We start from the raw sequence: 21,010 nt of genomic DNA on the forward strand, positions 1-21,010 counted from the left end.
TCAATGCTAAAGGCTCATCTTACTGAATTAGCAGGCAAGCTGGAGTTGGAGCTGGCTCTTTCCGTGATGAAAACCAAGATAATAGATAACAGGATAGGTCAGAGTCAGCATGGATTTATGAAGGGGAAATCATGCTTGACTAATCTTCTGGAATTTTTTGAGGATGTAACTCTGAAGATGGACGAGGGAGATCCAGTAGATGTAGTGTACCTGGACTTTCAGAAAGCTTTTGATAAAGTCCCACATAGGAGGTTAGTGAGCAAAATTAGGGCGCATGGTATTGGGGCAAAGCACTAACTTGGATTGAAAGTTGGTTGGCTGATAGGAAACAAAGAGTAGTGATAAACAGCTCAATTTCGGAATGGCAGGCAGTGACCAGTGGGGTACCACAGGGATCAGTGCTGGGACTGCAGCTTTTTACAATATATGTTAATGATATAGAAGATGGTATTAGTAATAACATTAGCAAATTTGCTGATGATACTAAGCTGGGTGGCAGGGTGAAATGTGAGGAGGATGTTAGGAGATTACAGGGTGACCTGGACCGTTTAGGTGAGTGGTCAGACGCATGGCAGATGCCGTTTAATGTGGACAAATGTATGGTTATCCACTTTGGTGGCAAGAACAGGAAGGCAGATTACTACCTAAATGGAATCAATTTAGGTAAAGGGACAGTACAAAGAGATCTGGGTACACCAGTTAATGAAGGTAAGCATGCAGGTACAGCAGGTAGTGAAGAAGGCTAATAGCATGCTGGCCTTCATAACAAGAGGGATTGAGTATAGAAGCAAAGAGGTTCTTCTGCAGCTGTACAGGGCCCTGGTGAGACCACACCTGGAATATTGTGTGCAGTTCTGGTCTCCAAATTTGAGGAAAGACATTCTGGCTATTGAGGGAGTGCAGCGTAGGTTCACGAGGTCAATTCCTGGAATGGCGGGACTACCATACGCTGAAAGACTGGAGCGACTAGGCTTGTTTACCCTTGAGTTTAGAAGACTGAGAGGGGATCTGATTGAGACATATAAAGATTATTAAAGGATTGGACACTCTGGAGGCAGGAAACATGTTTCCGCTGATGGGTGAGTGCCAAACCAGAGGACACAGCTTAAAAATACGGGGTAGACCATTTAGGACAGAGATGAGGAGAAACTTCTTCACCCAGAGAATGGTGGCTGTGTGGAATGCTCTGCCCAAAAGGGCAGTGGAGGCCCAGTCTCTGGATTCATTTAAGAAAGAGTTGGATAGAGCTCTCAAGGATAGTGGAATCGAGAGTTACGGAGATAAGGCAGGAACATGATACTGATTAAGGATGATCAGCCATGATCATATTGAATGGTGGTGCAGGCTCGAAGGGCAGAATGGCCTACTCCTGCACCTATTGTCTATTGTCTATAATTACAGCAGTAGCCCAGCCTTTACATTTGCTGGAAACACCATCGGAAACTTTAGAGATGGCTAAAGTTCAGTTGAAAATGAAACAGCTTGCGTTAGAGGCAAAAGACAAGGTTAAAAGCAGAGAAAGAGAAAAAGAGAGAGAAAATGAGAGAGATGAAAGGAAGAAAGAGAGAGAGTTTGAACTTCAGAAATTGGCACTTAGACAAGAAAGTCAGCCTGAAAGGATGGAGATGAAGGTTGAAGGTAAGCTTAGTGAGGAAGAGAGTGAGGATGAGGAAACCCGTGGTATCCAAAGGCCTGGCGAGAAACTGATTAAATATATTCAAGCATTGTCTAAGTTTGATGAGAAGGATGTGGAAGCCTTTTTCAACTCATTTGAAAAAGTGCCTAAATAAATGCAGTGGCGAGTGACCATGTGGGTTTTGTTGATCCAAACAAAACTTGTAGGTAGAGCTAGTGAGGTATTCACATCACTATAAGAGAAGATATCTGTGGCTTATGAGGAGGTGAAGGAAGTTAGGTGCATACGACCTTGTGCCAGAAGCCTACAGACAACATTTAAGAAATCTAAGGAGGGACCCTAGTCTGTTCTACACTGAGTTTGAAAGGATCAAACAAAGTAATAAGAGCATTAAAAATAGAGCAACCTACGATCCTGTAAGTAAGACAATTATTTTGGAGGAGTTCAAAAATTCACTTCCTGAAGTAGTGAGAACTCATGTAGAAGAGCAGAGAGTTAAAATGGCAAGATTAGCAGCTGAAATGGCTGATGATTAAGAGTTGGTCCATTAAGCAAAGTTTGGCTTCCAGCGTCAATTTCAATCCATGAGGGATGGAAATTGGGGAAAAGAGAAATCCTCACGTGAAAAGGGAAAGGTAGATCTCGGTGAAGGTCGTAAGGATAACTCACCATAGGGTAAAAAGAAAACCCTGAAGGAGACAGAGATGTTAAAAAGCTCCAGTGTTTTTATTGCAATAAAGTAGGCCACATAAAATCACAGTGTTGGTGGGTTAGGAGAAGCACTGGGAAGCCAGATGTAGGAAAACAGGATAAGCCAGTGAATTTTGTTGGAGTGGTAACAGGAGCACAGTGGAGGCTAGAAAGCTGCACCAGAATGTACAAGCTGGTTGGAGGTTGGTTCAGGAGGAAGTGCCAGATCTTCTGAAAAAACATGCTTGGGAAGGTAACGTTTATTCGCCTAGGCCAGGAGTAGCAGGTAAAGAGATTACAATATTAAGAGCCAGAGGATCCTCTCAATCTGTGATGCTCAAAGATGAGGAGATATGTACTTCTGAAGGATTATTGCCAGAAAAGGTACTCGTTATGGGAATTCATAGTGAGACAAGAAGCACTCAATTATGTAAAGTGGGGTTAGTGTGTCCACAGAAGGGTGGAGAATTCCACTCTCAGCTCCAAGAATACAATTTGTCCTTGTTAATGATATAGCTGATTCACTAGTAGGAGTGCTGCCTACTGTGGTTGAAAAGCCAGTGGAAACTCAGGCACTGACCTATTGCAGGACACATATTCTGGAATTTTTCCTGACTGCATGGTAACAAGGTCACAAAATTACCAGTTAAAACAGGAGAGATCAAAGAGTACAGATAAGAAAGTTGAAGTGGAATTAGCAGCGACCCTGTTTGATCAGATGATTGAGACAAACCAAGAGCAGAGAGATGACAATGCAGACATATTTAGCTCAGATAAATTAGTTACAGCAGAAAGATGAAACTTAAAGCAATTGTATCAAAAAGCATACACAGAAAAGGAATCTGAATGTATCCCTGAATGTTATTACCTCAAAAATGATGTCTTAATGAGGAAATGCAGATGAGAAAAGGGCAGACATTCATCAAATCATATTGCCAATGGGTATAGGAAGGAGTTGTTGTGAGTGGTGCATGAGCTGCCACTTGGAGCTCATTTAGGAAGACAAAAGCTAAAATACAAAAACATTTTTACTGGCCTGGACTGCACAAGGATATAGTTGAGTTTTGTCAAAGTGTCATATATGTCAGGTAATTGGAAAACCACAGGCAGTAATAAAACCAGCACACCTTAAGAATTCTTAACTGATTGCATAGGTCCCCTACCTCAAACAAAAATCAGTATTTGTTAACAATCATGGATGTGTTGACTAGATTTCCAGAGGCTGTCCCATTACACAATATCACAGCGAAAAGAACTGTAGAGGAGTTACTCAAGTTTTTCACTAGATACGGACTACCCACAGAGATACAATTAAATCAAGGGTCAAACTTCACATCGAAATTATTCAAGGAAGTCATGGACAGCTTAGGAATAAAACAATTCAAATCTCTGTGTACCATCCAGAATCGCAGAGAGCACAAGAAAAGTGGTGTCAGACATTAAAGACCATGCTGAGGGCTTATAGTCAATACTATCCAGATGATTGGGATCAGGGAATTCCGTTTGTGCTTTTTGCAATCAGTGATGCACCAAATGAAACAACCAAATTCAGTCCATTTGAAATAATGTTTGGGCATGAAGTGAGAGGACCATTAAAAATGATTAAGGAGAAATTAGTAAGTCAGAATTCAGAGGCCACATATTTGGACAATGTGGCAAATTTCAGGGAACAATTAAATAGAACGGGGGAGTTGGCTAGAGAGCATTTAAAAGAATCAGAGCATACAATGAAGCAGACAAGAAATCAAAAATGCGCAATTTTGCTTTCATGGATAAGATAGTATTGTTACTTCCAGTGATAGGTGAACCTTTAAAAGCAAGGTTTAGTGGACCTTATCAAGTTGAAAGGAAATTGAGTGAGGTGAACTACTTGATAGGGACTCCAGACAGAAAGAAATCTCACAGTGTGTCATGTAAATATGCTCAAAAAGTATTTTGACAGGGAAGGAAAGCAAGAGGAGAATGTGTCACTGATTACAACACAGAGGAAACCAAGTTCAGAAGATTCTGAATTGGACATTAAAGTTGAAATTGGACAATGAGGAAATTGTCAAAAATTGGGATAAATTACAGAGTTACCTTCCAGAGGAAAATCAAAATGACCCAAAAAAGTTATTACTATCACTTGGAGAGATATGTGGAAATAAGCTGGGAAGTACTAACCTAATTATGCATGATGGAGATACAGATGCTGTTCCAATTAAGTAACGTCCTTAAAGGCATAACCCTCTAAAGTTGGCGCAGGTTCAAAAGGAGATTGAACCCATGCTCCAAGATGACATAATCAAAGAGAGTTACAGTGACTGGAGCTCATCCACAGTAATGGTGCTAAATCCAGATAGCACCTAATGGTTATTGGTGGACTATCGTAAACTCAATGCAGTCACAAAAACTGATGCATATCTGATTCCGCGTTTGGAAGACTGTGTTGAGAAGGTGGGACAAGCAACTTATATTTCTAAGTTGGGCTGCTCAGACGATACTGGCAGGAATCTTTGTCAGAAAGAGCAAAGGCAATTTTGGCTTTTGGAACGCTGAATGGACTATATCAGTTTAAAGTTATGCCGTTTGGCATTAAAAATGTACCAGCCATATTTCAGAGACTAGCCAATAAGATCATTGCCAGATTACAGAACTGTGTCATTTATATAGATGACCTGGTGATTTTTAGTCACACGTGGAAGGAACATTTGCAACATTTATCAGACTTGTTCGATTGACTTCGAAAGGCTGACTTGGTGATAAACCTGGCTAAAAGTGAATTTGTCAAAGCCCAAGTCACCTTCCTGGGCCATGTTCTTGGACACTGACAAATGGCCCCACAGGATGCAAAAACAAAGGCAACTGGGGAGATTCATCAACAAAAAGTGCAGTGCTAAGGTTCCTGGGATTGAGTGGATTTTATCGAAAATTTGTACCAAATTTTAGCAATGTGGCTGCTCCACTCACGGAATTGCTAAAGAAAGCCAAGAAGTTTCAGTGGCAACAGATTGTCAGAAGGCATTTGACAGCCTGAAAGCTGTGTTAACCACTGCCCCGGTATTAGCCACACCTAATTATGCAAAGCCATTTATGGTGGCTATCAATGCAAGTTATGTGGGTGTCGGTGCTGTGCTCTTGCAAGAACATGACGAGAAGATAGAAAGACCTATCGGGTATTTCTCCAAGAAGTTGGACATTCGTCAGCAGAAATAATTGATGGTTGAGAACGAGAATTTGAGCTAAGTGTTGGCATTGTAACATTTTAGTGTTGATGTTACCAATAACGCATCTGAGACAATCATATACACTGATCCGGACGAATCTCGACAAACACCACTGCATTCCTCTCCAGACTTCTTCTGCGTAGGCACATTCCAGAAGGAGGTGTGTGACAGTCTCGTTTCCCCCCCCCCCGCAGCCGCTTCAAGGGCAGCATGCGGTGCGGCTGAGAGTCCGGGCGTGCATAACGGATCTCACAGGCAGAGCCCTTCTCACCACCAGCCAAGCCATGTCTTGGTGCTTGTTGGAAAGTTCTGGGCAATAAATGTTGGCCTAGCCAAAGGTACACACATCCCATGATGGTGGTGAGCTGCCTTCTTGAACTACTGTAGTCTATTTAGTGTAAGTGCATCCACAATGCATTTGACAAGGACAGCCACTGAGCTTGCTGAAGTGCAGTGCTTTGAACATTCTGGGGCACACTCTGATGAGAGCCATCAAAGGTCTCAGTGGCAGCATCCTGTACTCTTTCCAACTCAGTGCTACAGAGATGAGTAGAACTGACAATGGATGAGGGTGATGAGCATTCAGCATCCTCAGAGGAGGAAGGGGAAGGTGATGATCAATGATCGGAAAATGCCCTTCCACAGTTTGTGCTGGTGCCTGTGCCTAAAGACCTACCTGCTAGTGAAATATAGAATGTCCTTTAGCCAAGCAAGAATAACCTGAGTGTGGGGCTTCCTCACTGCACCATGTGGCATCTGTTGTGACTGCAAATACATGCTGATCACGACACACAAATCTCCTTGTTTCAAGGCATTCCAAGCTGCTACCTCTTCCTTTTTAACACTGAGTCAGTATTCATTCCTCTTACAGGCAGGCTTCCCCTCATGATCAATGTGCAATGGGTCAGAAAAAATCACACTTAGGGTTCGCCAATACAAACAGTTTTATCGCACATAGGCACATTAATATGACAGTGAAAAGAAAGAACACGCCCAAGTGAATCTCATTTGATAAATTAGACCATTTCTGTGCCCTCAGTCTATGTGGTGCTATGCAGATAACTGGAGTAGATGTAGAAACAACCTGCTCTTGTCCATATTCTGGCCAGAAGTGCTTAAGGTGGCCTTGATGTTAGGGACACAAAGCAGCATTTGTGTTTCTTTAGAAGTGTTCAGATCTTGTTAAATGATAAAGTGGTTGTACTTTCAGCCTCTCTCTGCAGTGCCTCATTCCTGATGAAGGGCTCTGGCCCGAAACGTCAATTCTCCTGCTCCTCGGATGCTGCCTGAGTTGCTGTGCATTTCCAGCAACACACTCTTGACTCAGATCTCCAGCATCTACAGACGTCACTTTCTCCCTGCACACCAATTACCCCCTGGTTTGCTGTCAATCTGCCAGTCCCTAGGGCCTGATTCTTAGGGCTTCAGCATCACCAAGAACTCACTCCTAGATTGTCAGGTGTGTTGTGATCTCTCTCTCTGAAACAAGATAAGACTGTGAGGGGTATGAATGTTGCTCTGCCTGTAAAGTGGTCACTGAGAGATTCTGTGACACATTGTCAGTGTTGATGCAGTTGTTCCTTCCTGTGTAGCAGATTGATAAGGCAGTGAGGAAGACAGTGCTACCAGCTGCTTTTTTGCAGGACACTTACCTTGCCAGCCTCAATAGGTAATTTTTAGAAAGTCCACTCTCAGGATGTGGGCATCATCGACTATGTCAGCATTCATTTTGCCCAGGTAAGGGGCAAATCACATTGCCATGGGTCTGGATGGTCACCGTTAGCCGAACATTTTATTTCTCTTTTTTATTGACTTCACCTACCATGGTGAGATCCAAGCCCATGCCCCAGACTATTAGCCTGGATTTGTGGATTCCTAAGCCACTACACCACCACTTCCTTTGAGCAAAGGTGTTACATTTACGGTTTTTCAGATTGTAATGACAGTTCCTCAGCTGCTGATTCTCTCAGCTACCTCCAACCATGCTAGGTGGGACCTGGGACTCGGCAGTGTTCTGCACCCAGGCTGAACTGGAGCAGTCCATCAACTTTGCCCACAACTTCCACCCCTCCCTCAAATTCACTTGGTCCACCTCAGACACCTCCTTCCCCTTACTCGACATCACCACTTCCATCTCCGACGACAGTCTCCAGACAGACGTCTACTACAAACCCACAGATTCCCATAACTATCTGGACTACACTCCCCCCCCCCACCCAGTGTCCTGCAAAAACTCCATCCCATTCTCCCAATTCCTCCACTTCAGCCACATCTGCTTGGATGAGGAGACATTCCACTCGCAAGCGTCCCAGATATCCACCTATTTTGAGTAATGCACTTTTCCTCCCTCCCTCATCCAGACAGCCCTCTGCCGTACCACCTCCATTTCCCACTCCACTGCTCTAAATCCCACCCCTCCCAACGCAATAAGGACAGAGTACCTCTCGTCCTCAAGTGATTTTCTGTACTTCAGGGAGACCGAATGTAAACTTAGGAAACGGTTCACCAGGCATCTCAGCCAGGCCCACAGGGGCCAACCGGACCTCCCAGTCACTGCTCATTTCAATTCCCCCAACCACTCCCTTTCTGACATGATCATCCTTGGCCTCCTCCATTGCCAAAACAAACCATAGCTCCTATTGGAGGAACAACACCTTAACTTCAGCCAGGGCACCCTACAGCCTGGATGACTCAATATTGAGTTCTCCAATTTCAAATAACCTCTCTTCACGTCCCCTGGCTCCCTTTCCAGCCCCTCCCCCTCCTTTCCACTGCTCTCTCTCGCACCAATTGGATTCATTCCTCCCATTGACCAACCAGGCCATACCCTCCAACTGTCTTCACCTGTCCCCACTTCATGACCCTGCCCCCTCCTCCCCCTTTATCTGCACCTCTCCCCCACATCCACCCCCCGTCCTGAAGAAGGGTTACACCCGAAATGTCGACTTCTTCACCATCTGATGCTGCTTGGCTTGCTGTGTTCTTTCAGCCTCCTGTTGTCTACTTTGGATTCCAGCATCTGCAGTTTTTTTTTTCTAACCAAACTGGGTCCTCCTGGCTGTTCTCCTGTTCTATGGAAACAGCATTTGACCCATTGCCTTCACTACTAACAACTTAATCTCCAGAGAGATGTCTGTGAAATGGGACACTGACCTGACTCACTTGCCCTCCAGATTTTGTAATGTCTCTACTCAGAAAACACCAGCTCAGTTCACTTAATGCAGCAGGTGAAATGGCTGCCTGTCGTCCTTTGAATTATGTTCATTCAGTGCCCACTGTCCCTAATCGGATGTCAAGTCTCAATTCTGCGGATTGTCAAGACAGAAATGTTCCAGTATCTGAAATGAATGATTCCACTAGTTGTTTGTTCTCATTGGTTTGAGTTGAGTTTGTTTCACAAACTTGAGGATGTATAGCAGCAACATCAGGTTATTCAGTCTCTCGAACTTGTCCCTCTAGCCAATGGGATTATAGGGGACCTGTTGTGGCCTTGATTGCACTTTCCTACCTGCCTGCCATAACCCTGAATTCCTTTCAGAATCAAAAATCTGTTGAACTCAGCCTTGAGTATATTCAATAACCCCGTCTGCACTGCTTTCTGGGGCAGTGGATATTAAGAATGAATGATATTGTGAGAGATTAATTCCAACAGTCTTAAATGGGGGAAGACTGAATTTTAAATTCTACACCTCATTCTAGATTCCCCAGGAAAGGAAATACAGAGGAACCTCGAATATCCGAAGGACACAGGTAGGCAGTATTTCATTCGGTTAATCGAATGCCAGATAACGTAGTTTAGCCAAGCATCGGAACCTTGCGATCTTGCCAGAAAATCCAGTATTCAAATTATCGAATGCCAGATAATCAAGGTTCCTCTGTATCTTCTCAGCTTCTATCTTGTCAAAGCCCGTCCTCCTCTTGGGAAACAGCCTCTTAACAGTCTGCACCCCAAGTGTACCCCTCCTTAACTAATATTATGAGCACTCCAGGCATTTCCTCAGATGGTACATGATCTGTGAACTTATATAGCCCACTTGTGGTTTTTGGTGACACAATTTAGAAATGATGAGCAGCACAAAAAAATGCTGTAAACGTGATAAAAATTAAATTATTACACAACCATAGCTGAATGATATTAAAGAAAAATTGATCAAATTATTCAGTAAAATGCAGTTAGCAAGATTTATACTGTGAAAAGCTAAAAGCTGCATATGAGCACGAAAATGAGATCAGTCTCCATTACCATTGCAAGCCTGGCTTGCTTAAAGATTTTGCTTTCTGAATTAAAGAGGTTGAAAACTTGAATTCAGTCTCAGCAGCTGCGCTGGGTTCTGGGTTCTGGGTTCTGCTGAATTGGCAGGTCAGCAGGATTTAGGAATGAAGGAGTTTTAGTGCTCCCACCAGTTCCGCAGTTATTACATTTGTAGATTACCTGGAATCTTTTAACAGAGGAGCAGTTCATTTCTGAATTCTCCCATCCCCTCCCTGCATTGTCAGAGGAAAACTGGAAGCTGCATATAAATGATTTGGAGAGCTGGGCTAATAATGAGATGCTAACACTTAGATGGTCATATTCTGAAGCTGCTATTTAAATCTTAAGAAGGAATTCGGAAAATCTTTCCTCAATGTTGAGATTCTGATATTTTCAATCTCACCATATTTTCCCATTGTTCTGACATTGACCACATCTTTCAAGGGATTGGAAATTCCTGGCTATTGTCTCTCAATATTTGTCCTGGAGTGTTATGAGCTGAAATGGTTGTTCATTGCCTGACTTGTACAGATCAATCTTAAAATACTGTCGTTGCTATCCCAAAACTGTCACATCATGCATCTACTTTAGACAACAGACACTTCCATTGTCTTTTAGACCAGTCAATTAAGTTTTAATTATCTCAACCATCAGCTTGCATGTCTCTGATTGTTGCACTGTGGTGAGCTAATAAGATCGATTCACACATGTGGCACCGTTGTTAGGGAGTTCCTGTTTACCCTTGGAAATAGCCTTCGATTTTTAAAAGGTCTCTTGCGATTTACTCCAGAGGTATGTCCAGTCTAACCTTAATATAACACAAGGGGAAAAATGTGACTTTTTTTTGTTGATTCTTTGTCCATTTTAAAAAGAGATTGGCTTTCTTTACAAGGTATGTAATGTTATAAAACCAAAATCCTGACAGTAAGGTGACCAACATTGAATAATGTTCCCTAGGTGTGGTCTCACTCATGGCCTCCCTACTTTTATACACCATCCCCTTCCAAGAAAGGGCAACATTCAGTTGGCTTTTTCTCAATTTAATAAGCTGACATGATTTATGTCATCTATTGCCTGTAGAATCTATAGAAAAATAATCATAGCACCTCAACATCTTTATCAGTAAATCCATCTTCCTCTTGTAAGATTAACTCCCTTTAATTTGTATTCTCCAGCAGAGACAGTAATTTCTCTATATTTGCCCTCTGGGGAGGTAATAGCCTGTGGTATTCTCACTGGATTGATAGACCAGAAACTCATCTCATACTCTGGGGATCTGGATTTGAATGCTGGCACAGCAGATGGTGGACTTTTTAATTTTTAAGGAACTGCAAATAAGAATTCACTATCAATAGGTGGAAAGAAAACTCCTCGGATGCTGCCTGACCTGCTGTGCTTTTCCAGCACCACTCTAATCTAGACTCTGATTTCCAGCATCTGCAGGACCCACTTCTGCCTGGAAAGAAATCCCATCTAGTCTGACTAACATGTGACACAAAGCCCATGAGCAATGTGGTTGACTTTCAGCTGCTCTCTGAAATGGCCTAGCAAGCCATTCAGTTGTAATAATTATGATTAAATCCCAACAAAGAAATGAAACCAAACAGATCACCTAACGTAGGCATTGAAAAAGACAGTGGCAGAAACGGCCCTGTCGACCCTGCAAAGACCTCTTTACTAACATCTGAGCCAAGTGCCAAAATTAGGAGAGCTGTCTCACAGACTGGTCAAACAACAGCCTGACAAAATGATTTGAGTGTGAATACAGGAGGTATGGTTAGTAAGTTTGCAGATGACACCAAAATTGATGGTATAGTGGACAGTGAAAAAGGTTACCTCAGAGTACAATGGGACTTTGATCAGATGGCCCAATGGGCCAATCAGTGGCAAATAGAGTTTAATTCAGATAAATGTGAGGTGCTGCATTTTGGAAAAGCAAATCAGAGCAGGACTTATACACTTAATGGTAAGGTCCTAGGGAGTGTTGCTGAACAAAGAGACCTTAGAATGCAGGTTCATAGTTTCTTGAAAGTAGAGTTACATGTTGATAGGATAGTGAAGAAGGCATTTGCTGAGCTTTTCTTTCTTGGTCAGAACATTAAGTATAAGAGTCGGGAGGTCATGTTGCAGCTGTACAGGAATTGGTTAGGCCACTTTTGGAACACTGTGTTCATTTCTGTTCTCCCTGCTATAGGAAGGATGTTGTGAAACTTGAAAGGATTCAGAAAAGATTTGCATGTTGTCAGGATTGGAGGTTTTGTGCTATAGGGAGCCTGAATATGCAATGACTATTTTCCCTGGAGTGCCCCAGGAGGCTGAGGGTTGACCGTATAAAGTTTATAAAGTCATGAAGGGCACAGTCAAGGTCTTTTCCCCAGGGTAGGGGTGTCCAAATCTAGAGGGTATAGATTTAAACTGAGAGGAGAAAGGTTTAAAAGTTACCTAAGTGGCAATGTTTTAACGCAGAGGGTTTACAAAACAAGCTGCCAGAGGAGATGGTGGAGGCTGGTCCAATTACACTTAAAAGGCATCTGAATGGGTATATGAATAGGAAGGATTTAGAAACATATGGATCAAATGCTGGCAAATGGGACTAGATTAGATAAGGATATCTGGTCAGCATGGACGAATTGGACCAAAGGGTCTGTTTCTGTGCTGTACATCTCCGTGACTCTCTGGCAGGATTGAATGAGTCATGCTTCCCAAATAGCAGCATCATGTCAGAAATGGCTACGCCAACTGAAAGACGACTATTGTGAGTGAATTTCTTCAGTAGCATGCTTTTCACTTGTCACCACTGAAATAATTTCAAAGAAGTTGGTATTCTGTCGCCAAGTCACCCGTTATTTACACATAGAGAGTCGCTGACACTGATCCAGCTCCCTCAGAGCCAGCTCTCAGAGTGATCAGGGTGTCTGACCCTCCTCTTTTTATCTGTCAGCCAGGGCTCCTTGACTGTGGTAAGGACAAGCCAGGGAACTATAGACCAGTGAGCCTGAGGTCAGTGGTGGGCAAGTTGTTGGAGGGAATCCTGAGGGACAGGATTTACATGTATTTGGAAGGATTGATTAGGGATAGTCAACAAGGCTTTGTGCATGGAAACTCATGTCTCACAAACTTGATTGAGTTTTTTTTAAGAAGCAACAAGGAGGATTGATGAGGGCAGAGCGGTAGATGTGATCTATATGGACTTCAGTAAGGCGTTTAACAAGGTTTCCCATGGGAGACTGATTAGCAAGGTTAGATCTCATGGAATACAGGGAGAACTAGCCATTTGGATAGAAAACTGGCTCAAAGGTAGAAGACAGAGGGTGGTGGTGGAGGGTTGTTTTTCAGACTGGGGGCCTGTGACCAGTGGAGTGCCAAAGGATCGGTGCTGGGTCCTCTACTTTCCGTCATTTATATAAATTATTTGGGTGTGAGTATAAGAGGTATAGTTAGTAAGTTTGCAGATGACACCAAAATTGAGGTGTAGTGGACAGTGAAGAAGGTTACCTCAGATTACAACAGGATCTTGATCAGATGGGCCAAAGGGCTGAGAAGTGGCAGATGGAGTTTAAATCAGATAAATGCGAGGTGCTGCATTTTGAGAAAGCAAATCTTAGCAGAACGTATACACTTAATGGTAAGGTCCTAGGGAGTATTGCTGAACAAAGAGACCTTAGAGTGCATGTGCATAGCTCCTTGAAAGTAGAGTCACAGGTAGATAGGATAGTGATGAAGGCGTTTGGTATGCTTTCCTTTATTGGTCAGAATATTGAGTACAGGAGTTGGGAGGTCATGTTGCAGCTGTACAGGACATTGGTTAGGCCACTATTGGAATATTGCGTGCAATTCTGTTCTCCTTCCTATCGGAAAGATGTTGTGAAACTTGAAAGGGCTCAGAAAAGGTATACAAGGATGTTGCCCAGGGTTGGAGGATTTGAGCTACTGGGAGAGGCTGAACAGGCTGGGGCTGTTTTACCTGGAGCGTCGGAGGCTGACGGGTGACCTTATAGAGGTTTACAAAATCATGAGGGGCATGGATAGGATAAATAGACAAAGTTTTTTCCCTGGGGTGGGGGAGTCCATTACTAGAATGCAAAGGTTTAGGGTGAGAGGAAAAAGATATAAAAGAGACGTAAGGGGCAACATTTTCATGCAGAGGGTGGTATGTGTATGGAATGAGCTGCCAGAGGAAGTGGTGGAGGCTGGTACAATTGCAGCATTTAAGAGGCATTTGGATGGGTATATGAATAAGAAGGGTTTGGAGGGATATGGGCCGGGTGCTGGCAGGTGGGACTAGATTGGGTAGGGATATGTGGTCAGCATGGACGGGTTGCACTGAAGGGTCTGTTTCCGTGCTGTACATCTCTATGACTCTATAACTGAACCAGATTAATAGTCCCAATCAGGAAACTCATATTCTATGAGATTCACCTGGCTGACCTTGTTACAATCACTACACTATCACCTTACGTCTACTGGAGCTGCATTAATTCACAGGTCAAATATTGTGAACTCAAAAAGTAGTTTCCAGGTCACTGAAAAATGGCAGAGAAGTATAAGGTAGTACAGTATGATTATTGAGAGACACTGTCACCAAATAGTAAAGAGATTGTGCATTCTGGGTTGCTAGTGCCTAATGCAGGGAAAAATTCCAGTGTATCATTTATACACTTTATACAGGAGCTGTATTGAAGCATTTGCCTGATCCAAGTATAACATTCCGGCGTGGATTACTGATGTATTTACTGTGGTTTGAGTAAGTCTACAGTCTCTGAGCCTGGGTATGCTGCTTTATAGCTGGAAGCTATTGACTTAGAGCTTATTGAATCTGGAATCAGAATCTAAAATGACATCTCTTTGAGAACTCTACACTCACTGTGGAAAACTTTCACTGGATCTGTTCCACTTTTTATTTTAACCCACATGAGATCCAGTGGAACATACAACAGTTTAGGGAGGTGGAAAACATTTCTTGTTTCTGTACCAATAATATGGGACAGCCCCCATGTGCAGTCTCAGTAAGCTTCTCAAAATGATTTTATTATTTTTTCAGGGAATGCAGGAGTGACTGGCTAAGGTGGTAATTATTGCCCATTTCTAATCGCCCAGAGAGCTGCTAAAAGTTTACCATTGCTATGGATCTGGAGTCACATGTAAGACCATCAACCCAGATGATATAAGACAGAATTAGGCCATAGTGTCTGCTCCACCATTCAATCATGATTTATATATTTCTCAATCCCATTCTCCTGCCTACTCTCTTGATCATCTTACTAATCAAGAACCTATCTATCTCTGTCTTAAATGCACTCAATGACTTGGCCTCCATAGCCATCTGTGGCAACAATGTCCACAGATTAACTACTCTCTGGCTGAAAGAATTCCTCCTGATCGAAAGTTCTAAAGGGTCGTCCCTTCACTCTAAGCCTGTCTCCTCACGTCCTAGTCTGGTCTATAATAGAAACACCTTCACCACAGCCACTCTATCCAGGCAGGTCAATATTCTCTAAGTTTCAATCAGATCTTTCATCCTCTAAACTCCATGAAGTACCAACCTGGAGTCCTCAACTACTCCATATATATCAAGCCCTTCATTCCCAGGATCATTCTTGTAAACCTCCCCTGGAGCCCGTCCAATGCCAGCACATCCTTCCTTAGATATGGGACCCAAAACCGCTCTCAATATTCCAGATGCAGTCTGACCAGAACCTTGCACAGCCTCAGCAGTACATCCCTGCTCTTGTCCTCTCACCCTGTTGAAATGAATGCAAACATTGCATTTACCTTTCAACTGCCAAATGAACCTGCATGTTTGCCTTAAAAGATTCCTGAACTAGGATTCCTAAGTCCCTTTTACTTCAGTCTTCCAAAGCCTTTTCCCATTTTGAAAAGTCCTTCTGCAGCCTCCCCACTTCTCAACACTATCTGTCCCTCCACCTATCTTTGTGTCAACCGCAAACTTAGCAACAGTGTCCACAGTTCTTTCATCCAGATCGTTAATGTATAACGCGAATACTTGTGGTTCCAACACTGATTCCTACAGAACTCCAATAGTCACCGGCTGCCATGCTGAGAAAGACTCCTTTATCCTTACTCCCTGCCTTCTGCCAGTCAGTCAATGCTCAATCCATGTTAATACCTTGCCCCAAATGCCATGAGCTCTTATCTTATTTTGCAGCCTCCAAGTGGCACTTTGTCAAAGGCCTTCTGGAAATTTAAATGGATTGTGTCCACTGGCTCTCCTTTGTCTAACTTGCTTATTACCTCCTCAAAAAATTCTAACAGATTTGCCAGAAATGACCTCCCCTCCTTGAAGTTTTGCTGACTCAGCTCTACTTTATCACACACTTCCAACTACTCCAAAGTGAAACCTGGCACAGTCTGGAGCTAGGGCCCAGTGCAGACTGAAGGCTAGGTGCCAGCATGTTATGGGTTGAAAGACCACTGTTCTGGGCTTTTATTTCTGCAATGTTGGACATTTTATTCCTCTATTTTCTATGATCTTGTAACTAAAGAAGCTGTACCTAGGGTACATTTGTACCTAAGATGGTGCTGTAAGTGGTGATATGTAATCTTTTCACTGACTCATTGAGTAGTTGTGACAATAAAGCTAAATTAATTAATTAATCAATTAATTCTTTCTCAAATCTTACAAATGACTGAACCTATAATTTCCTCTCTTATGCCTATCTCCCTTCTTAAAGATCAGGGATGCGTTACATTAGCTATTTTCTAGTTCTCTGAAACCCTCCCTGACTTCAGTGATTCCTGAAAGACCACCATCAATGCTTCCACAATCTCCTCATCTGTCATTCAGGACTCTGGGGTGTAATCTGTCTGGTCTGTATGACTTATCCACTTTCAGTTTCTCCAGCATTTTCTCTTAGTGATGGCCAGTACACTCACCTCTGCCCCTCGACCCTCTTGAAGTTCTAGGTATGTTACTAGTATCATCCATGGTGAAAACTGATGCAAAGTACCCATTCAGTTCCTCTGTCATTTCTTTCTTCTTCATTACTAATTCCTCAGCCTCATTTCTCAGTGATCCACTCTTGCCTCTCTCTTACCTTTTATATATTTTTTATAAAACGTGCAATCTTCTTTTATATTATTAGCTAGCTTACTCTCATATTTCATCTTCTCTTTCCTTGCTGCATTTTTTTTAGTTTATTTCTACTGGTTTTTAAAGGCTTCCCACTAATCTTCACCACATTGTCTGCTTTTTATTCTGCCTTTATGGTGTTCCTAACTTCCCTTGTCAACCATGGTCACCTTATCCTCCCCTTAGGTTTTTCTTCATTGGTATTAATTTCTATTGTGCCTCCCAAATTACCCTGAAAACCCGTGCCTTTGCTACTCCACTGTCTTCCCTGCTAGGCCCACCTTCCAAGCAACTCTGGCAAGCTCCTACCTCAGGCCTTTGTAGTTACCTTTACTATAGTGCCTTTAATTATAATACCATTACATCTTATCCAGCTACTCCCTCTGAAACTGCAGCATGAATTCTATTGTATTATGGTCACTGCCTCCTAGAGGTTTCTTCACGTTAGCCCCCTAATCAAGTCTGCCTCATTAACATCACCAAATCCAGAACTGCCTGTTCCCTCATGGGCTATACCACAAGCTGCTCCAAACAAAAATCTCATAGGCATTCACAAATTCCTTTTCTTGAGATCTGCTATCAATTGGATTTTCCCAGTCCACCTGTATATTAAGTCCCCCATGATTATTGTAATAGTACCTTTCTTAAATGCCTTTTCTGTCTCCTGATTTACTTATTTCTCCACACCCTGACTACTGCTAGAAGGCCTGTGCACAACTCCCATCAGGGTCTTTTTTTCTTTACAGTTTCTGAACCCACACAGATCCTGCACCCTCCAATCCTATATTGTTCCTTGCTATTGATTTAATGATAATTTCTTACTAACAAGACAACCTCACCCACTCTGCCCATGTGCCTGTCCTTTCAATAGGATATGTAGCCTTTGGAGATTTAATTCCCAGCCCTGATCCCTTTGCAGTCTCTGTGATACCCACAATATCATACCTATCAATTTCAGTCTGCACTACAAGCTCATTTACCTTGCTTCATATACTGCGTGTATTTAAGTATAACACTTTCAATCCTGTGTTGACTGCACCTCCTCCTCATAGCTGCCCCCTTATCTGCTGGGCCTGAAGTTAGATTCCTGAGCTTTTCCATACTCTCTGTCCTATTACTTGTTCTGGAAAGTTTATCAACCTCTCCTGAGATCTCCCCCTTTTTAAGTGGTCTGAAATTCTTGTGAACTCAGTTTCCCTTGATTTGTGCCATCAGATCATCCACTTATTCTGAATGCTTTGCACGTTCATATACAAAGCCTTTCAGTTTGTTTTATTATTGAATTTCCCCGCACTTTTACGGTTCCCTAGTACAACATGACAGTCATACATTCTGTCCCTTCCCATTAGAAAGAGTCAATGTGGTTTTATGAAAGAAGAAGTTTGTTTGATACATTTATGAGAACCCTTTGTGGATGTAATAAAGGTGGCTAAAGGGGAACCAGTAGATGTAGAATATTTGGAGTGTTATGCAACCTGTTTGAATGGTGCAGCTGGCATAGCTGTGTCTTCCCATGTGTACGAGCTGTGGGATGGGATGGTGAGGCTTGCAGCCCAGTGACAGCACGGTGAAAAATACATCATTTCCTTTCATTACTTTGTTGAGTATGTGCCCATTTTCTTCGAGTGCATGGCCTTCTCAGTTTTAATCTGTGAGGCTGCAAGCACACTGTTATTTACTGGGTCTGATGAAGTGATTATGTGTTGCTGAATCCCTGCACATCTTTGAGTGGACTCATGAGTATAAACAAAGCAGCAGCAACATAGTTTACCAATGTTCTCTCTGGGCTGTGGGTTCGCATAACTACTTTGGCCTTCCACACACATAGGAAAGTGGATCGCAGCATTGAACTCTGTTTCTGGACATCACTGCCACACAGGTACCTTAGAAGTCTGATGTGCAAAAGAAAATAAAATTAGAAGAAACGTTGCATACAACCCTGTGAGACTATTCAGCAATTCAATACAATCATTACTGAACATGTGGCTCAACTCCACTTTCTTACCTGCTCCTCAAATCACTTGATACCTAATGTAATCCAATATCTATCTATCTATCTATCTATCTATCTATCCATCTATCTGTCTATCTATCTATCTATCTGTCTATCTATTTATCTATCTATCTATCTATTGCTCTATCTCTCTCTCTCTCTATCTATCTATCTATTTATTTAATCGTCAACCTTCTATACATTCTACAATGGAACATAGACAATCCCACCAGAAGAGAATTCCAAAGATTCACAACAGTGTGCATGAAGAAATTTCTCCTCATCTTAGATACCAGTGATCAGTCCCTTATTGTGAAACTGTGCCCTTGTATTCTAGATACCCCAGTGGGGGGAAATTTGACCCAGACTGATGATTGTTGATAAGTGAATAATGTGGGTGCTGTGAAATGAGCAGAAGCTGAGGCTATAGATGCACTTAGTAGGATATGTCATTTGAAAGGTCATTCATTAATCTTGACCAACCATGTTAGCCCATGGAACTCATTCCAGCATTTTCGCATTGATCCCTATGACTATCTGTTCCCACTGCATTTTCATTGTGTATATGAAGGGTCTGTTACTACCCTGACGACACAAGGCATCTCCCCTCCTTCCCACCTCCTCTATCAAGACTTTAATGCAGTGTCTGAAGACCTGATTGTCAGCAATCCCCTATGTCAGCAATCCCCTATAGATATTCTTTTCTCTTTCAGTGATCAATTGTTGCTGGATTCAGCCACAGTTCATCTACCCTTTAAGAGATGCAGGCTAGCTCTAAGTAGTGTAGGTTTACTTTAAGTCATGCAGAATGTGAACCGTATCAGTCTCCTGGTGATACATTCAGGCCAATGAACTATGAGGCAATCATTATAATTAACAGGCAGCATAAAATTGCAGTTTTGGCTGCATTGCACTTAATGAGTAGTAGGTTAATCGCATCTCAATCCATGTGTCCATTTTGAGGCGTGGGGGGGAGGGGGGGCTAACCAATTTATAGCCAGAGAATAGCAGGTCAACAGAAGGGTTTAATCACGAGGGCAGCAACCTTAATTCCATCGTGCTGGGGATCATAAACTGAAGATTGAAAGTCACTAGTAAGTGTACTCATACCTTCTTTATATATGACATTTAGAATTTGTAATAATTCAGTAGCTCATGCTTTTTAAGTGTATTCTAATGGTTTCTCATTTTTCAGGAGCAGAATTCATTAAGAACGCTCTCATCCTCCATGACAGTCATGTTATGAGTAAAAGTAAAATGAATTATTCATGCTGATATCTCCTCCAAAATTCCTTGCCTTCCACTGCAACATACCTTCTTACCTACTAACCATGCCTGAAGTCACAGGAATCAAATACCTCTGGCTTTATTTAGGCTGCTGGCGAAACGTATAATTACTCCAAAAAAAAGTCATTTAGGATTCATTTTCTGATTGTAACAAAATTTTTATGTCATTATTAACATTTATCTGCTCAAAAGTTGTATGCATTATTTTGGGAATGAATTAAATAAACCTTATATGTTATTCATTAAAATGAAACAGTTTGAGAATTTAATTGTGATTTAAGTATATTTTAAAAGTGTGCCACTCAATTGAATTCTTAGTTTAAGAGAAGCAAGGTGTTACTTGTTACATATTATTGTATATAATCCTTTATTATTATTTAAGCAGTATCTCATACGGATACATTTTGACAATACTCAAACCTTAATGCTTGATACACTATATCCAAAATGTAACATAGGTTCTGTTAACACATAATATTTTGCAGAAGAATTTTGAGGATACCATGTATAGATCGTGTGTTTGCCTGTGATCCATTTACTATATCGAGTGAACTGAGCACTGTCTTTCTCTCTCTTAATCTCTTAAAACATAGATACGTAGAAAAACAGGTGCAGGAGTAAACCATTCGGTCCTTCAAGGCTGCACTGCCATTCAATGTAATCATCATCTCAGGGTCCCACTCCCACTTTCTCTCCATACCCCTTGCTCCCTTAAACTGCAAGGGCCACGTCTAGCTCCCCCTTGAATATATCTAATGAACTGGCCTGCTGTGGTCGAGAACTCTACAGGTTCACAACTTTCTGAGAGAAGAAAGTCTTCTTCATCTCAGTCCTAAACAGCTTAGCTCATTCTTAG

The 21,010-nt window shown here is 42.2% G+C and overlaps 1 protein-coding gene across 3 annotated transcripts in view; it reads left to right on the plus strand.

The window, feature by feature from the left end:
• ccdc142 (coiled-coil domain containing 142) overlaps positions 1-20,763 on the plus strand; it is a 177,800-nt gene extending 157,037 nt beyond the window's left edge. The window contains exon 14 of one of the 3 annotated variants that reach the window (XM_072575566.1): positions 20,748-20,763. In XM_072575566.1, coding sequence (XP_072431667.1) covers position 20,748 — 1 coding nt within the window. In that variant the 3' untranslated portion in view covers positions 20,749-20,763. Of the gene's footprint in view, positions 1-9,231; positions 9,248-20,062; positions 20,287-20,747 lie in introns of those variants that run through there. The other 2 variants (XM_072575549.1, XM_072575558.1) reach the window with 2 other exon arrangements.
• Positions 20,764-21,010: the final 247 nt, after the last annotated feature.

This window comes from Chiloscyllium punctatum, chromosome 1 (genome assembly GCF_047496795.1).
Source record: "Chiloscyllium punctatum isolate Juve2018m chromosome 1, sChiPun1.3, whole genome shotgun sequence".
NCBI lineage: Eukaryota > Metazoa > Chordata > Chondrichthyes > Orectolobiformes > Hemiscylliidae > Chiloscyllium > Chiloscyllium punctatum.